Below are 22461 nucleotides of genomic sequence, written 5' to 3' on the forward strand. Positions count from 1 at the left end.
GTTCTGACACATATTATATAAATATTAGTTTTTGTAAGTAACAAATCAGTAGAAACAATGCAAAATTAGTACGACGCTACACAATTATTGACATATTCCAATAACATAACCTCATTACTGATCTGAGGCTGGAAATCTGTTGGGTTGGTACTTCCGAACTTCACGAAGAAATTGACGAAAATTAGAACATGCTCTAATTCGTCAAGAACTTGATGAATAAATTCATGCAGTTATTTGACAGCAGATTTGGTGCATTACACTTGTCCAATTTCTTAATGAAGCGACTTTATGAATTAATTGATCAATAAATTGTCAATGTAAAACAGCTATAAGAAATATCAAGTCGTGCGAATATTTTTTTATTAAATTCCAATAATTCTGACTGCACAAATATGATTGTCGAACTACGTGCTCGCGTCTAAATATTCTTGCGTAGATAAAATGCTACTTAAAACACTTATATAATAATTAACTTAAACTTGTAGCAATTTTCTCAAATAATCTAATTTTGGTCGCTCATTTTGAAAGCCTGCGAAGAATTTTTAGATTGTGCGATTCCTAATAGATTAACCAGAACTGATTCTATTCCCGGCCAACGCGAAATTTTCCTACGACAGGAAGATTTCACACGCCTATAGATTAACGTAATTTAAACAAAAATTACAGCGGCCACCCAAACAACGATTAATTAATTAACTACTGGTTGAACATCAACATAAAAATTCGACAGTCTTACTAATGCATCTAATAAACTACGTCATTTACATATCACATCGTGCTCCCATTCGGGACATTAAGAGACAAATTAAATGTTTTGTCGACCGGCCTGACTACAACGACTGCGGAGGCCAGCTACTGGTTTTGTGCTCCCACAAGAAGTGGAAGGTGGTTCTACGACGCTCTTACACCACGAAACTCATAATTAAACTCACCGGATCGATTAATCGCTACTAAAATTTATCCGGCATTTATTCTAATTATTGTCATTGTATCCATAGCGGCCTCAAAGTTTTTTTATCGTCGATCGTTAATGAGCCCACTACTTGTTTCTAACGTCTTGCTACCGAGGACGATGACTGGGATGCATTGCATCTGTTTCTTCTATCTCCGTCCGGTCGTGATGTTCTTTTCTTTCCTTAGGATTCTGGAAATGACTTATCTGAGTAGCGCTTTAATTGTTCTGGGTATTTATCAGTGTATCTAATTAAAAAGAGAATAATTACAAGAGATAATGCAGCGATGGTTAGTGTAGGAGAAAGAGTATATGTGTGTCGCAAGACGTGACGTAATTAAAATGAAAAATTAATTTTTATAAGGGCAAAGGTGCTGTTAGCAATAATAATTACTTAAAAAAATATAAATATTTAATTGTAAGAGTAATAAGATCAAGAGTTGCATGTACAGTGCTGCATTAAATAATAACTGATTAGGTTTTTAAACCATACTATCGTTTTGAGAATCTCCTCCTAGAATGTATTTTATAACAGTAATACATTTAATTTTACATAAAAACTAACGTAAATATACCTATCGAAAAACCATAAGACACAAACGTTTTAGGATTTTTTAAAATCTATACATAAATCTTACAATAAAGAAAAATTAAATATACAAGATCAGTCAAAAAGTCACAACGAAACAAAGCTGCTGTTTTTACTGGAACACCCTGTATATTATGCAATATTTCAATTCATCTCGAAATTCTAAACAAAATTCATCAGCACATTAAACTTAACCGTTTTCGAGATATCGAACTTTGAAAATAATTTTTTTTACTGCTCAAATTTATAAAAGAAAAAGGACCCTAAATTATGAATATTTATTTTAAAAATTGCACAAGGTAGAGGATATGGATATGATTATATTATTAATAGTTTTTTACTGAAAATAAAAATTCATAATAGTTCAGGGTTGATAAATGTATTTTTTAATGAATTTCTTAAATATTTCAATTTTAAAAAAAGAAGGAAAATAAGTTTTAATAAACAAATATTTTCTTTGGAATTCTATTTTATAAGGTGCTCAAAGTGTTCACGATTTACCTCCTGACAATAATGAATTCGCTGAACAAAACTTTATAGAAAATCTAAAAGGGTGTTGGGAGGAATAGTGGAAATTTCATGCCTTATTCCTTCCTGCAACTTTTTGATATTTTGCGGTTTATTTTTGTAGCCTACATTTTTGTGACCCCACAGAAAAAAGTGAAGCGGGGTCATATCGGGAGACCTAGGTGGCCATTCAGTTGCCACTCTACATCCAAAATATGGAGGGGCGTCATCAGGATGAAACCATATTTGATCTGCCGGTAAATTGTTTTGGAACCACTGATTCCACCGATAACTCTGCCTCTGTTAGAGCATGCCTATTTGGAAATCATAAAGATGTGCAACTAGAAGTTTTCATCAACCTTTTAATTCGTTTCTATCATATCTGTTAATTCACTATTACTTTGTTGATGGGCTATTTAAGTATGTTTATTTGCATAATATTATATTAACAGATACACCACACAGACCGTTTTTTTTCACAAAAAGCAGTTAAAAACCTAAAAAATAAATTACCATTTATGGCCACAACTATTAACCTCTTTTTAGGAAAACTAGGAAACGATTGCAGAGGTCCTCAGTAAATTTTGAACCATTTTGATTCTTATTATTTTAATACACCATATTGCAATTTCAACGATTTTAACTAAGTATTGAAAAAGCTAATTATCAATACATATTCTATCTTTCACTACAAAATCATCTCCATGTTTGTAAATACGGTATTTTATTTTCATATTAGATGACTATAGGTACATCTAAATTATGCCGAAATATACAATTATTTCTCGCTATAAGTAAACTTTTTTTAATTTACATTCTCTAAAAAACTGGTAGTGTACTTTAATCAAGCGATTTTCAAACAAAAATCGTATACACAGATGCTAAATAGACTTTGAGACAGTATAATCCACAAGAGAAAATCGACTATATCCTAAATATCTCAGGTAGCATCAGCTATCACTTTTGTAAACAACGTTTATTCAGATGAGATCGCCCATAACTAGAAAATTATGCAATAGGTTGCTAAATAGTAACAGTAGCAATTCGCCGGGCGGTGTTGTCAATTTGTGCATAAAATCCGTAATTTGCAGGAAGTAAAATTAGTGAGATTTTAAAAAGAAAAAGTTAAGAAGTATCTATTTATAAATAAATAAATAATGAAAAATGCTATGCACAAAATGTGAATATGGAAAAATAAAAGAATATCTGTAATGGTTTTAGAAGTTTACTAACTTTAGTTTTGTCAGTAAAGTTTGTAAAAATAATATAATATAATAATAATACGTATTGCATATATTTAAACGTATACCTATGTATATAGCCTTGAACTTTGATTGTTTTATTGGATAAAAGTGGTTGTTAACACTTTTTTAACATTTCTTCTTTTAATTTCATTTCTAACCCTAGAAATCTACGCGTTTGAAGGTTCAGTCTGTGTTTGCAATTTAGTTACAATTTTGACTAAAACGTTAAAGTTAATTACCTAGTATACTAAATCACGGCTGAGAAAATGTGAGTGGTGATCCGAAATCTCTACTTGCAAGAAAAATGTTGCAAAAAAAAATGAAACAGTTTTTTAGTGACCTCATTTTTTAATACAAGAAACTATATTATATTTATATTTGGCAACCTTTAAAATCTCGCTGTCGCATGTTGGAAGCAGAATTGTACTAAGGTAACTTGGCCTAAATCGATTTATTCTCATGACAGTATGACAGTTGAATTTCTAGACACACTGTACATGGCCATTCATATAACATTCTTTAGTCTTTCCGAATTTAATGAGTTTCATAGGCGTCCCTAAAAAAGTTTTCTGCTAAAGGTAAAAAATTATAATAATTTTGTATTTTCTATTATATGTTCATTTGGCCAACAACATATTTTAATTATTTATGCCCTCAAACAATTTTATTATATTGATGGTAAATTTCGTTTTGCACTGTTTCAAAAGGTCTTCAAAATGCCATGTTGTAATAATAACAAAATATCCCTCTTATTTCTCCCTTTCGCAATTGTAATAGGTATCAGTGATTAATAGAAGGTGCCTATAATAAATTAAAATTACGTGAGTCACACCAAATTCCGCATTGCTGCTCTGCACTGCTAGGCAATTTGTCAACCACTCGTCAACAACTGAGATTTATTGCCCAGTCGTCCAATGGAGCTGTGTTTGTATTTCGTTTCCCGCACGCGCATTCTTCAACTGGGCGTATACATTTCTACCACCTCCAGACCTGTATATAAGTATGGCTAAATAAATGTGGGAACAAGATTTTCAAATATTTCAATGCCAAGTTGCTGCGTCACCGACCTCTTGGTTCTTCAGTTGAGATCGAAAGACTATACCTCTTTTAACTTTCTTATCTTTCTATCCAGAAAGAAAATGATAAAGAATTTACTTGCGATTTAAAAGATATATAAAAAACAATTTAGTTGAATTTTGAAAATATAAACCAAACTTTTGTTTTTTTCAAACATTATATATTTGTCATTTTTGTATGTAATTTTTTTATTAGATTGATATACGTATCATATATTTGCTTTAATTGTACAATATCTTGATTTATCTATTAATCCTACACATAGTCAAGATTGCCATGGAATCACCGCGTGGATACGTGTTCTACTGTTAAATTTATGAATCGTATCTTAAATTTTCTATTGAGAAAAATTCCCTGTTCCAGACAAAGGACATATATATAAAAAACAACCAATCTTTGGTTTATATCTTCGAAATGTAAGTCAATAATTGTTTTTTTTTACACAGGGTGTGGCGTCTTTAGTGCAGAAAAAGTAAAATGCAGATTCCTAGGAATATATGCAATAAAAACCCTTATATAAGAAATTCATATATCCACGTTTTGTCAAGAAAATTGAACTTCAATTTTGTAAAGAAGAAATAAAACTTAGTACGGTCCTGGTCAAAAAATGTCATGCCATTCGATTAACATCAGCGCACGCTTGCCGAACCGAACTTAACAGAGAGTCAAGCCTTTGCGCAAATCAGTATTGCCAAATTAAAATGTATGAAATACACACAAAAGAGATAAAATGTTTTAATGGAATAATAAATCATTTTGGCCAGTTTAATACAATCCTCTCGTTTTAATTAAAAAGAAAAATAAACATAAAATTCAGTAAGTTATTTCACTGTAAATGATAATGTGCAATCCCAGACAAGAGGTTTGTAGAAACAAAGTACATGGTGTTACAGAAAAGACTACTATTATTTTAGAAGTGATAGGTTGGATCACGACAAACAAAAAAGATGCAAACCTACAGCTATTCTAACTATCACCATGTCTGGATGTTCGATAGTAGTAAACGTATTATTGTTGTCCTTGTTATCCATTGGCAATTTAGTTAAAACAATAACTTAAAAAATAAAAAATAAGAAACGTTTTTAATAAACACAACGTCTAAACAGCAGAAGCGTGATCTTTTTGACACAACTTAGCAGCAATTCTCCCGCAAGTAAAAACCGTCCTGACACTAACTGACACCCCACAGGTGCCGGCCGTGCGGAGTGCGGACTAGGTCAATGTTTTTTGCACTATGTTAAACAGGACCGGCATTAACATTTTGTCACTTCTTGTAATTTTTGGAAAATATTTTTGATACTCAAATCTCATAATCGTTTTGGATTATTTTGCTTCATTTATTGTCAAGAGTCTAGGTTTTTAATTATCTGCATTAAAGACGCCACACCCTGTATACTTTATTAGAAAATTTTAAGAAAATTTCCTAAAACTTTCGTCTCTACACCGACAACGACTAATGCATTTTCTCGTGCCTTGTGGAATTTGTACCCTAAGATGATTTTAATACAACCGCTACAAAGAGAACATTCTGGAAGTACATATACACCTTGACAATTTTTGTTATTTGACTTAAAAGAGTACGATTAAATGATGGAATGTAGAGGAATGCTGACCTATCATCATGGATTAAATGGACCTCGCTAATATTGCATTAAACCAAATATTACCGTAAACACCGCGTTATATTACAAAGTCTGATTCCAGTGGTAATTTACTCCTGCCCGTCAGCAAGTAGTTCGTCGGTAAACAATGTATATATCAGCCAACACCAGCTCATTTAAATAAAACGGCAACGCCGCGCAATGTCAACACCGAGCTTCAGACCCATTCATAGCCCGGTCTAGAGCAGCACCGGCAAGGCAAGGCTACCTACATCCCGCAGATAGTTCATTCATAAAATCACAGTCGCTCTCCTCGCTCTTGGATATCCATTGCGGAGGAAATTCGCGCCAGCCTCGCCGCTACGTTACCGCAAAAGCTCGGTAGTCGGTAAGTGTTGTGATTTTGTCGTAAATATGACTCGCGATCTGTTCGACTCGAGATGGAAATATCTCAATAAATCTGCTTAAGTATTATCTGAAATCTGAATAATGAATGTCAGGTACAAACAGAAGGTTACAAAAATCAGTACCTACTAAGATATATCTAGCTCGCAAATATTTTCTAATAGCAACTCTAAAACCCTTGTAGCTAAGGACTTCGTACTTGGTATATCTTTCTTTGTTTGACTGAAATATATTTCCTGAATATTTAAGAAAAGGACATACAATGTTGTTTTTTTTTTGGGGAGTTGGAGTTTTGGAACTTTTTTCTTATGGCTATTATTATTTAGTTATTTATTTAAATTGTTAATATTTTATACATAAATGTGTTTATACACGCCAATAAAAAAGAGAACAAATATTCAAATTCTATAAAAAAATGAGACTAGTACAATTAAACATAAACGTAAAAAGTTTAGAAATTCAGTAGAAAGTATTTAAAAAAGTTATGGATAGTAGTGACAAAATAATATAAAAAAATCGTGCATGATTTTTTTCATATTATTTATTATTGTCGGTCATTAAAATTACTTTTAAAATATTCGGGAAAACTATTAAATACTACTTAAATAAATATTTTTTAACTATCGTTGTTAATAAATTTTATTCTCTTTGTTAGATTCATGTTATACCAAAGGTATTCTGGTGAATTTTATGTGTTTATCGTTTTTTTTTTGGAGAAAAAAGAGTAGGTACATTTTTTAAAATATAGAAGACACTATGATTGTTTGAAATAGCCGTCAGAACGACATGAAAAACATTTTTTTACATTTTTATTGACGAATGTCAAAAAAGTAGGTATATCGCTGAATTCGTCTATAGAAGGGCTATCTATTTATACTACAAAATATAGAGCGTCCTATTCAAGAAAATATCGCTGAAAAAAAATAAAAAATATTGCAAAAAAGTGACAATTTCTATTTACTAATTGACCTATTTCAGCGATTCTTTCTGGTGTTATAAGGGCGACAGTGACTCCTATGAAATTTGTTCACATTTAACCCTCAAAGATCAGACTTGGGGTGTGCTACCTTAAAGGTCACACTAGTGCGACTTGGGATTTTGCCAACTTTGAACCTTTATGTCTTCTTTATTTGTTAACAAAAACAGCATATTTTTTTTTAATTTTCGAATGATGTAATTAAGTTTAAAAAAAATAATTTGTTAATAAAAAACATTTTTCGAAAAATTACTTTTTTAAATTCTTATTTTTTTTCGAAATACTATAAGTCCAAAGTCTATACTTTTAAGAAAAAAAATATCCCATGATAAAATGATATTATCGATCTCGAGTATAGGCATTTTTTGAACTTGTGATTTTTTCTACTTTTTCGTAAATATTGACAAATGTAATTAATGAAAAAAATAAATTTCAGCTACACTTTTTCCCACACTAAAGTCACACTAGTGCGAATTCGCACCAATTAGTATTTTCAGACTTTCTACTTTGGTCGGCAATAACAGACTGTGGTACGGCTCAACTGTTTGGGCTATAGAAGGAATTATCGTGGTGGGGCAGCTACTATCTAAGAAATGCCAGCTGTTAAAAAATACGGTGGTACGAATTCACATTAGTGTGACCTTTAAGGGTTAATTTAAGATATTGTAAAATGTAAGATTAAACTGTAAGAGTTAATTTATCAGTAAATTTCTACAGCTGTTTCTATAAAATCTTTAAAAATCTCCAATTAACACTTCTTCAATACAAAATTAATTTTTAAGGAGTTTGTGTTTATAATTTTTTAAATGGGCTTAAAGTATGATATATTCCTTGGTAAACATAAAAAAGGATTACGGAGAAACAGATAGCGATGCCAACATATGTCATGTTTGCATACATACATTCATACTTTCAAAGTCCTATATGTTAAGGCCTTATTTTATATATATATACGACACCATATATAGTTTCAGGGAGCAGTATTATACTTTTATGTTTTAAAATTGACTCGTGGAAGCATCATCGCATTAGACTAACATTTATGCTAATGCAATAAGGTGCCTCTTTATACGACAGTATAAATAAGCTAAGTAGATTTCAATTTAAAATTTTAATAAACCTCTCGTCGATATCGTCTTGACCGATAGGTATAACAGTAATCTGATTTGGTTTTTAAATGTACGTTTAACAATTGTTGACATATGCTTTAGGAAGGTAGGTCAGTGGTGACGTGAAGGGTGATTTCTCTCATTACATATACCAGATATTTTGAAAAAAATACATTTCACTGAAATTCGGTTGTTTTTAAGGAGGTCGCTAGTTACAATTTATCTCGGTGACATTTTAGATGTTACTTTTTTCGGGAACAGGTTTTGTACAGCAGTGACGCATATTATAATGTAAAATTTGATTTGACAAAAAGCCATTGTTAAAATTGTTGAAAATACATTGTTTTCTAGAAAAACGTATTTGTCTGCTTCCCTAAATATTGCTTTCATCAAATAGGTATATTCTAACAAATAAAGCAAGTGGAGTAAAGAAAAGATTTCCGGAGATTTCCGTTTCTTATTCTTCAAAATTGTATGATTAATAAAAACATATGACGCTGCTGCTAACTGCAATTGCAGTAACGAATCCATTATTGCAGTCAGGTTGGTTCATACTACGAGTTTATGTTCCTGTGTCGTCTCGTAACCTTATTTGGTTACGTTACGGAATGAATGATACGACCAAAACCACACACACTTTCGCAGCGAACTGTGTCGCCTTTTGCAACAGGCCGTAACATGTTTATTGTTACGTTACGGAGCATTACCACAAGTGGATATCCTTAAAACAGCTGTGGAAAGCCAAAAAAGCAATTTAAGTTCAGATTTAAATATGATCAGTGGCGGCTCAATCTTAAGGCGGGTATCCACTTGTGGCAATGCCCGGATTAGTTACGCGTGTCAAATTTGTTACACGTATCATGCAACAATTTTCCGTCTCCACTAGCTGTAACGTAACATGTTCGGTGTTACGTTACGGGGCATTTGATACAAATGGATACCCGCCTTTAAGAGAATTATTTGGTCTGACAAAAGTTAGCAGGTATGATTATCAGGCAAAAATGGAACGAATGATGCCAAATCCCATTTCCTCAAAACAAACTTAAAAGATTCATTGAGCTTTCCAGAAAAGCCCTTCTGACATATATTTCTTGTGACGTCGTTTTATTAATAATATTTTTGCGTTACATAAATAGTACTTTGACATAATGTACTGGCGGTACTGCGATATTTTATTTTGATTTTTTTTGTTTTTCCCAGAGTGAAGATGCCGACTTTGCTGTTCAGCCTACTATGAAACAGGAGATTTTCGACGAGAGCGATGAAGATCAAACCCCGAGAACATTTGGCTCCATCCAGAAGGTGCCTTCCATCAGTGATCTTTCTGATCCGGAGGCGTCACTTGGTAAGTCACTTATTTTAACCCAGTAACTAAAAAAATTTCTTAATTTCAAAGTCGACTTTGACCATCACCAACAAATTATTAATAAAGACAAAAACAAAATAAAAAGAAACACAAAACCAGCAGTGGCAGATTATATTTATTTTCTAAAACGTTATCGGTATATAGGATGTTAATGATAAGTTTTGCCAAACATTAATAGCGTATTCTACCCATGAAAATAATTAACTTTTGCCCTATAAAATTTTTTGATAGAACGTTTCCCTACGGAGGTATAGGGTGTCAAAAGTTTCAAATATTTATGATTTTTTCTTTAACTTCACTCGCAAAAAAATTTTTAGTGATAAAATTTGGGGAATGACATTTTTTTAGTAAGGACTATTTTTTCATGAATAACTTATTCCAAAATACACTCCAGTGGGGTAGTTATTGGGGGAGTAGATGACCTTTCTTTACTATTTATCTCGAAAACGATTAATACTCTCGCTCTCGACATACATAGAACACATTTTACAAAGCTTTTGGTGCTCTGTCATAATAGTGAATCCAATTTGAAGTAGCTTGGGAGACATAAAAATTACGAACGCAAATTTCATAATTAAAAAGAAACGCCAATTTTTAACATCCTGTAAATGCATAGTTTCCTCGTACATGTTTATAAAAACTTTCTTCGTTAATTTATGACCCTGTATAATGAATAGTCTACTGATAAATGAAATTACAGAGATACCTACGCACTATTAATAGTGACAAATTATCTAGCAAAAATGGGCGTGATATCATTTTTGATGGCACTTTCGATAATTAAATATTAAGTATGTAGGTGAGAAATATGTTGCTCATTAATTCATCATGATTAATGTTTTGTGTTTGAGGTGCATTTTACTTTATCTTGACAGAATAAAGTACATTGGCGATTTCACATTGATCCTTTATATTATGATAAAGAGTATCTTTTATATTTTATTAGCAAAAATAGGCCTGGTTTCTGTTTTACATTTTTTGTTTGTCTATATGATAATAAATACGTATGATCAGATGTTTATTTATAGTCCAAGATTTGTAAATTTTGTTTAATCAGTAGTTGCTACATAAAAAATAGTTATATTATTAACTAAGATACTACACCATTGTATATGTAATTTTTTTCATATATGTATTTATATCATCAGTATCAATCAGTCATCACAAGCGAAAATATCAACACCTCAACTACAAATTATGCATATTAAATGCATACATTTAAGATGATATAGATAAGACGTATGCTATTGTGCATGCTGCCAATTTATTGCTCCTGACCACTATGTTATTTTGTTGTTGAAAAGGACAGGCTTTGGGCAGATAAATTGCAACCTTTGTTTCCTCTTAATGGATTTAATGAGAAATTTTATTATGAGACTTCTGTTTTAACATGGAATGGGAAAAAAAGATACGTAAAAATTATAGGTTCTTAAAATACCGAAAAAGACGTGAAAAAAGTCTAAAAATCTTTTTAGTCCGAAGTGGAAATAAGAAATTGTAGACAGATAATTATACAGAAAAAAGTAGTGATTAATTAAAAACAAGTAGCAAATAGAAAAAGAAAAAACTTTATTATATAAAGAACTTACTATTTACAAGCAATAAATTTACTCACCGGTTCTTCTTCCTTTGTTTTACGAGCCGTATTTTTATAACTCACATTTATTATACTAATTATAATTTATTAAAGCGTCAAAGCCGGAAGTTTTAGGTAGGAAGGGTCAGCGGAGGTCATTCATTCTTTACAGACTGCTTCTGCATATTTAATCTACGGAATTAATGATTTTTTTTTTTCGAAAACAATGTTGAATGAAATTTGTACGCTACCGGCATTATTAAAATAGTACCGTGCAATTTGTGTACAACAAATTCTAAATGGGCTAAACTGTGACATCCTCATTAATTTTTTTAACGGCGCCCACCCTCATACCTCCCGTAATTGTTACAATTACGATACCATTTAATCGCGTTATTAAACGAATGATCTTCGAAGCAATTTTTCTAAAATGAAGATAATTTCACTTTTTTTGAAAATGTTCTGTTCCAAATAATAGTGATATATTGCGATATAAACCAAATGGGTAACCTAATAGCAGGCAATCAACATTCCGCAGGTGTATATTGGGTTGCATAACGTCTAGTACGAGCCACCTCTAATTGAAGGCAGCTTATTGGTGATTATTACCGTACTTTTAATTACTTAATTATAATTATTATAAATGAGTATACGTGAAGTAATAACAAATAATTTTGTATATACAGCAGGTGCAGGAAAATATCGTTAAGAGCTTCAATGTCTAAGCTGTCAGGGCAAAAGCAATTAATAAAAATAAATAACATCAATCCCAGTGATGTTTATTAAAATATTATATTCATGGTTTCTCTATTCATTTCAGTTGCATTCAGTGATACAGTAGTCATTCAGTCAGTTAAAACTGATACTTGACAGTTTCAATCTCCCTGGGTACTTAGGTATTTATCAAAACATTGTAGATCCTCTTCAGTGGAATGAATAATTGTATCTATATGAGAAGCAATTAGATGTTAATTGGACAACGTCCAATGGAGAGCCATTTTTATACAGGGTGCTCACATTTAAAACTTTAAGCTCTTTCCGTGTATCTGTAGGAAATATTGGTGATTTGATTCAAAAACTGTACTTAGAAAAGCGTTTCCAGAAGTTGCAGTGTTATGCCCTGTACATTAGCATTAATTGATGTTTAACTACGTTCTGAATTTTTATTTGCCTTCATGACAGGGTGATTTGTATTCCGGATCTGATTCGAGCAATAAACAAAAAACTAAACATTTTAACAGAATCTCCTTGAAGTCGACCTTATTACATAAAATAAGTGTCGAATCGAATTAAATCATACACCCAGTATAGTATAAAAAGCTTTCACATGCGTATGAGCCTGAAACCCGTTTGTTCGCTGGTTGTGACCTCCACTAGGAGTGCGAGAATGGAGCAGGTGCAAACGCCATCGCCGGTGACTGATTATTTTGAGACTTTTATTACTGGATAGCGCAGGTATTGAACTCTGGACGCGTCGAGATGTTTATCTAGTAATGAATTTACATTGGGATTGTATTAAACGAATGAGGCAGTTTCCATATTTATTCGCTCGACATGTCTAGTAGTCGCTAATGGATAATTGAATATTTATTTACCTTTTATTATGTCCCGCATAATGGGGATGTTCCGTTAGTGTAATTGAATTTCTGTTGTGTTCATACGATTATATGTACTCACCTGCAATATACATGTTTACGTGTAATCAAAATTCTTAAATGTTTCTAATTTTGAATGTTTATCTATCTCGTAAAATAAAAAAATCTTAAGTCTTTCGTGCCATGGACAGAGAATGTGTTGTCCATTTATGATACAGAATCTCCAAGACAAGCATCTACTGTCGAAAGTAAAAATAAATCAATAATTATTACCAAATTTGTATACAGGGTTACAAGTTTTTAATTGTTCAAAAATGTGCAGAATTTTATGCCGATTACAGATTCGTTTTCAAATTTAGAAACTTCCAAATGGTTTCAAAGATATTCGAAAGAAACACATTTTATGCTATTCCTTCTTTTAGTCGTTTTTTTTTTAAGTTTTATTATAAAAATGTGTAGACTGATATAAAAAAAATGTGAGCAACAAAAGCAACGGAGAAAACGACATGAATAAGGCAAAATAGAAGTAAATGGTAAATTTTGTCACAAATACCTATTCGAATATTCGACATCATTACTTGGTGGTTCAGTTACTTGGTCACTGAGAAGTCCTTATTTGACCATCATTGACTTTTTCTTTTATGGATATGTTCAGGATCAGTTACAGATAAAATTTATTTCATCAAAATCTATCTTTCACTTAATTGGAAAGCAGAGATCTATTTACAAATAAGTTGGTTGGTTTGATGGTTTTATCAAACGCCTTGTGGAGTCAAACTGACGTTTTTAAACTATGTCGATCAAACAAATAAGTATGACGTAAATTTGACAATGGCTTTATGCGTCCATACAGAAACAACGGGATATCAAAAAAAATTGTGTCCACTTTATTGGAAGAACAAGTAATTTTGGAGTGATTATTTTAATTTAATATTTTTTCATTTTAAATACAATGCTGTCATTAGGAATTAAAAAGACATTCTCACTGTAAAACGTGTTAAAAATAAAAAAACCTCAGTAATGCAAAATTTGGCTACATGATAATTCGCAGAGAGGTTAGGTGAGCGCAAAGTGAAGTTGACAATCCTTTCCAAGCATCTAAAAATAGAAATAAAAACGTTTTTCGAATACTATATTTAATAAACAAACAAAGAATATCTGCGACATTCGAAAATTCAGGTACAAAGTACTGAAAAAAAAAATCAAATATAACCGGGTAGTTTTATTTTAAGTCCTATTGAAATATAGGGAAAAGTCGTCAATATTATTTTTTATAGTGAAGTTCATTCTTCTGCTTTTGTCCGAAATAAGCTGTCACTATGAGTCTGTTTTTACAATCAATTTAAACTTTTACAGTCTTTTAAAAAAACAATACATAAGTTACAAAATTTTACATCACACCTGAACAAATTACGTTTAATAAGAAAATAGCTGTGAATAGCTACTATTTAGTTACGGTCGGACTAAAGAGAGCCAAACTGCACAGTAAAATATGCGCTATTCCCACTCCGTCTCTCACTGCTGCGCGACGGTAACCATGACCACCACTATAAACACTTTGCGGATGCAGAGGAGCGGAACCGACGTATTCAGAGTTTTTCAAACGAATTTTGCCGAAGTCGGATTAAATTGACTGCGCATTACAAAAATGTTTCCTTTTTAATGTGTTTAATAAGGCTAATCCATTTAATTATCCAGATAACATTCTAAATTGTTCCATCATCACCCTTGGCAAAGACAAACATGTAAAAAACACGTACTTTTAAAATAAAGTAAAAAACTATAAAAATTAAAAAATAAATTATTATCGAAGTGTTTGAAGAACACGTAATGACACAAAATTTGACTGAATGATAGGTATATTATGTCTTGCAAAACTATACTAGTGATCCTGTATATTTTAAATAAACTTTTTTTTGTATTTTAATCTAAGGTATAATCCTTTAAAGTTCGTGTACCTTCTCATGAGACACCTTGTAGACCATAACTATAATTTCTGTTCACACTTATTTCTTCTCTTTTTTTTTAATTAAGGTAGCTTTATTTTTATTTTCTATCTTTGTCCGTCCTGTTCGATCAGGTTCGGTTCACGTTTTTAAAAATCGCGTGATGATGTGAGATATGCCCGAACGCTGGTTGAGTTACGGGCCTTCATTATGACTCGAAGGAATCCGATTTATCTCGAAATAAGGCCAATTATCTCCTATTGATAAATAACTATGTTACTGGTCTATTACGCGAAGATGCGCGGGCAAGATATTGTTCCTTACAGCGTTCAACGCAGCCAATTAAGCCAGGAAACATGAAATATGCGCATACCTACGGTCTGGAAGGATTTATAACTAGATTTAATAAGATTTTCGTCCAAGGTAATTGCGGCGACCTTGGGCGGAAATAATTGCTGTACAGGTATCTTTAATTGAATGTTCTTATTGCTTCATTATTTTCGCATTTCTTTCAGTTTGCGACGTAAGTAATCGGTAATGCATGTACGTCGATTACTTATACAGGGTGATAAATTTGAATGTACAGGGGACTCTTACAAATACAATTCTATAAGAAAATATCAATAAGTGCAGTTTGAAAATGATTTAAAACTACCTTTCTGCACAGCACTGGAAACTGGTACAATGTAAAACCTAAAAAGCATGCAGTCGGCGACCGGCACGGCGGCAAAGTGCAATAAAAAAAAGAACGGACAAAAAATTGTTTCCCAAGGAAAGAAATAAATAAAATTTTGTAACAACTATTTTATATCAGCAAATTCAACTGCGTTTGCCGCTATTATTATTAATTAATAAAATTAATTTGTGGATTTTATTAAAATAATTTGACATTCCTGATGTTACAACTGTTCAAAATTTTGTCCGACGTGTAAACACATTTGGGCTCGTCTTACCTAGAACTATTACAAATGTTGTCTTGCTTTACCATAACACAAATGCTTCACCGTAACACAAATGTTGTCTTGCTTCACCATAAATTAAAACGATATCCATCAATTCCGAGTTGCTATACACGTAAGCAATTTTTAACACTTGCAAAACTAATGTAAACACTATCGGAAAAACGTTAATACTAAAATCAGATTTCAGTATTCGGAATCGCCTGGGACCACGTGAAGAGAGAGAGAGCGCATTGCGCACAGCGTAGAACGCGAATGACGCTAGAGACTTCAGTAGCCTAGCGATGTAAGAATTACTACGCCTTCAATAATTTTTTTCTTGGAATTTTGTAATTTTTTTTACGATATTGACAAATTTATTTGGATAAGTTGTTAATGACCCTATACAATGAAATCATGAGTTAATTGTCACTTGCTATAAATATAAGAGAAGTACTAAATACAAATATGTAGCCATGATATAAACAGTTGACTGTGCACTGCCTAGTGAGATATAACCCACAATCCCACAAAGTACCATATACCTGGCCGAGAAATAGTAAAATTTCTGATATTTTTAGGTATTGAAATCTTGAAATGTCAAACGTGTAGAACAAAATTAAGCACAAAAATAAAATCCTTGATGTTCTGTTTATTCATTGTTACTATTTAAATTTACTCAAATAAAATAATAACTTAAAAAAAGCGTTTGTAAAACTTGCGTTTGCTGTCATCCTATTCCCACATTTTAAGAATTATTTTCACGTACTTATGAATAAAAGTAAACAATTTCATATGTAGGACTAAGCAAGTAAATGTTATAAGAATATTTACATGTAGAGTTACATATAAAAAAGTTAGTATTTTCGTAGATTTCAGTACCTAAAACCTTGATGGTTTGATCGTTTTTTGCACCTGTTTATTCGTTTTATTGCGGCTTCTTTGACAATACTCAGATGTCATGACATAACATTCCTATTATTTGATCAGCTTTAGATTATTCAGTTATTAAATATTTGAAATTATTTGTCTTTATGGAAAACACTATTTAAAGAATATGGCGCCCTTAATGCTTACTGGCAGAGAGTGACCTACTAATCTGTAGATATTATGAAACTATGACTGATGTTGCAAAGCACATCATTTTCCAGATGATAATATTGAAGGTCAACAGAAATCTTTATTTTTCCGATGGAATATAGTCGTTACTGTACAAGCGATGTTGGTACGTTTAAAATAAGGAAGGGATTTTGTTAAAAAATAAATGTACCAAAAAATCATCTTTTATTTAATTGTTAGGGATAGGGACAAAACTTTTCTAGTACTCCTCGTAGTGTTGAGTTTTTTGTGCCTGAAAATACTGTTCGGTTTTACTGGTGACCATAAATAAATAGAATGTATTTATATTTATATTTGATATCGTTATCGAAAAAAAAAACTAATCGTACAAAATGCTCATTCTTAATCATTAACTAAATTACAGCTTTTAAACAAATCCTGCTATCTAACATTAAACGAGTTCTATAACATAATAATTATACGTTTTATCAATTTTTAAATTGCAAATGATGCTTCGACTCCAGTGAAATTAATTGTTTATAATGATGATTATGATTTACCGTAAAACAATTAATTATACTTTGAATTAATATGATCACGACATTATAAAAAATATTATTTGTACGACAATGTAACCGCCAACTAAAATACAATTTTCTTTTCCCATTATTTTTTTTCAAATTTTGCAAATAACGTGTCAACGTTTACTATTTTGAATTAATATTTATATTATATTTTGGATGGAGATTAATTTTAATCGTCAACAGACATACCGCGCCATCTAGTTGTTGGTAGATAATATTACAGGCCTTTGAGCTGTAGTGTCTAATTTACCGGCATACACTATTGATCTGTGCTGCCACTTTTTAATAAATTAAGCACATGGGGACTGAATTTGTTACAGTATTTATTATGCATTATGAAAATTACAACGTAGTAATTAATTGATTGTTGTTTTAGATTTATAATTAACTGTTGTTAAAAAATGTATATTACGAGGAACAAATCGATTCAAGTATACTTTTCCTTTTAGGATCTCAGTAATTTTATTCTATTCTCACTGCATTATTAATTTTATGTATGTGATTAATTGATTCTGGAAGGCTTTTTGTTTATTACTTGTAAATTGAATAAACTTGTTTATAAGTTTAAGTTTTTTAACTTCACACTACTAACATCTCGTAAATTGAAAAAATATCGAGTACATAAATTAAATTTGAAAGAAATTATAATCTATTGATACTCTTAACGGAAAAATAAATCTACATCGTATCTTCGAAAATGACAAGCCTTTAAATAATCTTTTAGCGAATTTAAAGTCATCGTTCATTTTTATGTCAATATACCTAACATATTTCAACTTTCTCTCCTCGGCAATAACGCTGGTCAGTGCCAGTGGTGCACCCAAAAAAATTTTTTTTTATGTTCCGAAACAAAGTAAAATGTCTTCCAAAAAAAACCGGTTTCCATAATAACAAATATAATGTTTTTCGTATTGTTTAGAAATATCTGTATACAAGTGTATACAACTCCCTTGTTACTCATAATACAGAAAAAAGTTACTACAAAATTAATTTGATACATAGAGGGTGATGAGTAAAAACGGGACACGCCAAATATTACATTTTTTAAATGGAAGACCCTGTATATTTTTACACATATGGATTTCCGAGAATATTTTATAAATGGCAAATGGCAATATAAACAGTTTATCATTTTAGTGCGGGGTTGCCAAGTTATGTAGAAAATTCTTCAAATTTTGGAAAAAACAACCTCTAAGTTGTATTAACTTTCAGCTGCTAACACTTGGAACAAAATAAGTAAACAGAATTATATAAAGTTTAAACTTGATTTTCTAATATTTTCCAAATGGAACACCCTGTATTTTATTGTTCTATTTTATTCACATATCGGTCCACTTCAACTTTTATTAAGCATGTTTTATATCTAAAATTGTTAGTTTTTCTGAAAAACTTAATTTTTATTATTTTATAGAATATAACAAATAAATATTACACAATGTGACAGTTTTTTCCAAAGCCATTTCGTGCGACCGAAATTAATAAAAATCTGGTTTTTCCAGAAATGTTGCTATATCTTAAAAACTAAGAACTTTAGGTGTAGAACATACTTAATAAAAGTTGAAGTGGACTGATATGTGAATAAAATAAAACATCAAAATACAGGGTGTTCCATTTGAAAAATTTTAGAAAATTAAGTTTGAACTTTCTTAAAATGATCGTATCATAAAAAATGCCCTGTATAAAATATCGATATTAGCTAATATAATATAACTCTCAAATATTTTTGCTCCAAGTGTTAGTAATTGAAAGTTAATACAACTTCTTCGAGGTGATGTTTTTTCCAAAATTCGAAGAATTTTCTACATAACATTTCAACCCCGCACTAAAATATTAAACTGTTTATATTGACATATAGAATTTTCTCAGAAATCCATATGTTTAAAAATATACAAGCTGTTCCATTTAAAAAATGTAATATTTGGCGTGTCCCGTTTTTACCCATCGCCCTGTGTGTAATATATAAACTTTTTTTTCTGTATTACGAATAGCAAGGGAATTATTTTACCTTCTCACACTAATGGTCCACCCTGTATATAAAATATTGTCAGATTTTCATATCAAAATAAAACGGAAAGTCACCTTAGAGAAAGATAACACGATATATTTTTGACCAATGTCGTAATATTTTTTAGAGTGAAAAGGGATGTGGTTACGATAATAATACGTCACTGCATCGTAATTTTATATGCTAATATAGTTACTGATTCTATTGTACCTCATGCCAAATTTGAGGATTTGTTCATTAGTTTCGCAGTTACAGCTAAAAACATACAGGGTCTTTCAGAAAGGTATTGCCAAACTTGAGGGATAGAGGACATTGCGGAAGAAAATTTTTGTATATATACCCCTAGTCGGAAATGAGCCGTTTTATTCCTGGAGCAATTTTTGTCCAAAAACGTAGTGTTATTACATTGACTCCACAAAAGACTTCGGTATCTAAGTAGGTAATTTTTGTTAAGGGTAACCCAAAAATAATAAATTTATAATAATTGTTCAAAACGGCTTGTGTTAGGTTGTTCTTTAGTTCGATGCAAAACCTCTTCCTCCATGACCACTGTCCGTGTAGTTCGTGGATGTCAACTTCCTACATCTGGTTTAAAGTTGCCTTTTTCTCTTAACCGACGATGGATTGACGAAAATGTTGTTCGACAAGGGTGTCGGAGATTCAGATAGCACTCAGCTTCTCTAGCATTGCATCTTGCTTCGCCATAAATAAGATGCATGTCTGCATACTCTTCGATCGTAAATTGGTCAATTTCAGCAACTTAGAAGCAAAATTTCGTCGCAAACAAAACAAATGTGAAACACTCAATTAGGTCTGATCATTTATTACATGACGGCTTTGTTCATTTGTTTCACTATTCCCTCAGCGTGACGCAGATGACATTGCACGGCTAGATTAGATGAGCGCAATAGAGCTTTTATTACAAAATTGTAGATAAAATCAATTTTTACCAACATTGTGTGTAGAACATGCAGTTGGTAAACATTTCCGCATAAATTGTCTACCATAATATTTTCTATATCCCCCTCAAGTTTGGGAACACCTTTTTAAAACACGCTGTATATATATATATTACCGCGCCATCTAGTTGTTGGTAGATAATATTACAGGCCTTTGAGCTGTAGTGTCTAATTTACCGGCATANGATATATATATATATATATATATATATATATATATATATATATATTAATTTCAGCTTCAAACGCACTGAATATCGTGAATGAAGCGGGTTATCATATTTTTTAGCCTTAAAATAATGTGGCAGCACTTGTACTTTTGATTCATTTTATTATTCTCATTAAATCGTATACCAGTTGCTCTATTTTGACAAGAAATAACTCTCCTTAACTTCATCAACTTATTTATCAACCGGCTTGCAGAATAATCGGCAATGGAAATCTCTGCACTTCCCATTCACGCTTATCCTTCATTCAGTCCTCGTATCACGTCAATTTCCATCAATTAATCCTTCCAGTATTAATATTAATATAAACTCCTCATTTTTTTTTAAAGAAGAGTAAGTATCGCGTACCAAGGCAGGCTGCGAGTGGGTATTATTAGACCCGGCTAGTACCTGTCCGGTCGATGTAAACATGCAATAATGGATAAATTAAACGCAAAAATAAACGAATGTAAATACGGAAAAGACGTTTAGCATAGATGGCCAGGGGCGATGGGAAGGCTGCTCGGTGAGGTTACTGACCGTAGTATAAAAACTTAGCCTCCGGTTAAACAATTTACCGAGTCTACTATCTTCTGTTACATTCCCATCAGCGGGTGAGTCTCCGAGTACCACATCTCTATCATCGTCGTGCTCACTGAAGGCGTTCGAGAAGGAACGGGATGGAGGAGTCGATTCTGGTGCAGCTTCACTCGGGCCAGGGGACAGGTGGCGCTCGCGAAGAAGGCGGGGGTCGGTTTTTCGTATTTTTTTATTTCTCCGGCAAACGGAGATCGAGTTAGTGCTTCATTTGTTTTAGTGCCGCTGTTTCTTTGCGGCCCAATAATTGATAGTTGTCGGCGAGAGGATCGTGTTATGTAACCATTCATGGTTATACAACGCGGGTCGTGTTGTTTAGACGCGACACGTTATCTATCATTCATGTCTTTGTCTTTGTTCTTTTTGGCTACGGCGCTCTGGATGCTGTGGGTCATTAATGACCTTTTCCGTGTGAGAGATCAATTTCGGTTTTCCAGCTTCTGTCATCATCATTCGAATACGTATTGCAGCAGACATGTACTAGATTTTTTTGTAGAAAGTGATTGATAATACATTAGAAACGTTTCGGTAATAGACGTGCATTTCTCCAACTTCCAATTTGGCGGGAAATTAATTTCATTCATTCTTATTTATTATAAAACATATTTTATAGATATAATTTTTAAATACGAATTGAGCAGTAGATAACAGGATAAAGACTGTTTAATAAATTTGTTTGATAAAAGGGTATTTGCCACCTTTTCACTTACTTAACTACCAAAAAATTCAATAAAAAAAATATGTTTCGTATTTTTTTACTTTTGTATGAAATCATTTAGTTGACAATTTAAAAGAATATGTAAAAGTGAAACGATTTTTGCGCACAGTCGTGACATGCTAGACCATGCTTTAATTGCCCGATCTGGTAATAGGAAGTCTCCTATAAAATCCGTGTCATTTTTTTCACTATGAACAAGAGTGACGGATTTTGTAGGAAAGCCATCATCTGGTGCTTTAATTATTAAATTTTACTGGTTAACAAAACAAGACAAGGGAAGGGAAGAGAAGAAAAGAGAAGTCAAGACAGGAACAAGAGAATAAAAGAAAGAAGAGAAGAAAAGACAAGAAGAGAAGACAGAAGAAGCAGAAAACAAGAAAAGCAGAATACCTAAATAAGATTTTTTTTATAATAGCAAATCTATAGTCAGTACGTCACCAGGTTGATGGAAA

At 31.9% G+C, this 22461-nt stretch overlaps 1 protein-coding gene across 1 annotated transcript in view; it reads left to right on the top strand.

Annotated features, from left to right (window-relative positions):
• Positions 1–22461, top strand: part of LOC108908866 (protein c-ets-1-A) — a 351302-nt gene that overhangs the window by 81007 nt on the left and 247834 nt on the right. Inside the window, exon 3 of the mRNA XM_018713020.1 lies at positions 9661–9805. Coding sequence (XP_018568536.1) covers positions 9661–9805 — 145 coding nt within the window. The remainder of the gene's footprint in view (positions 1–9660; positions 9806–22461) is intronic.

Source organism: Anoplophora glabripennis, unplaced genomic scaffold (assembly GCF_000390285.2).
Source record: "Anoplophora glabripennis isolate ALB-LARVAE unplaced genomic scaffold, Agla_2.0 scaffold81, whole genome shotgun sequence".
Classification (NCBI taxonomy): domain Eukaryota; kingdom Metazoa; phylum Arthropoda; class Insecta; order Coleoptera; family Cerambycidae; genus Anoplophora; species Anoplophora glabripennis.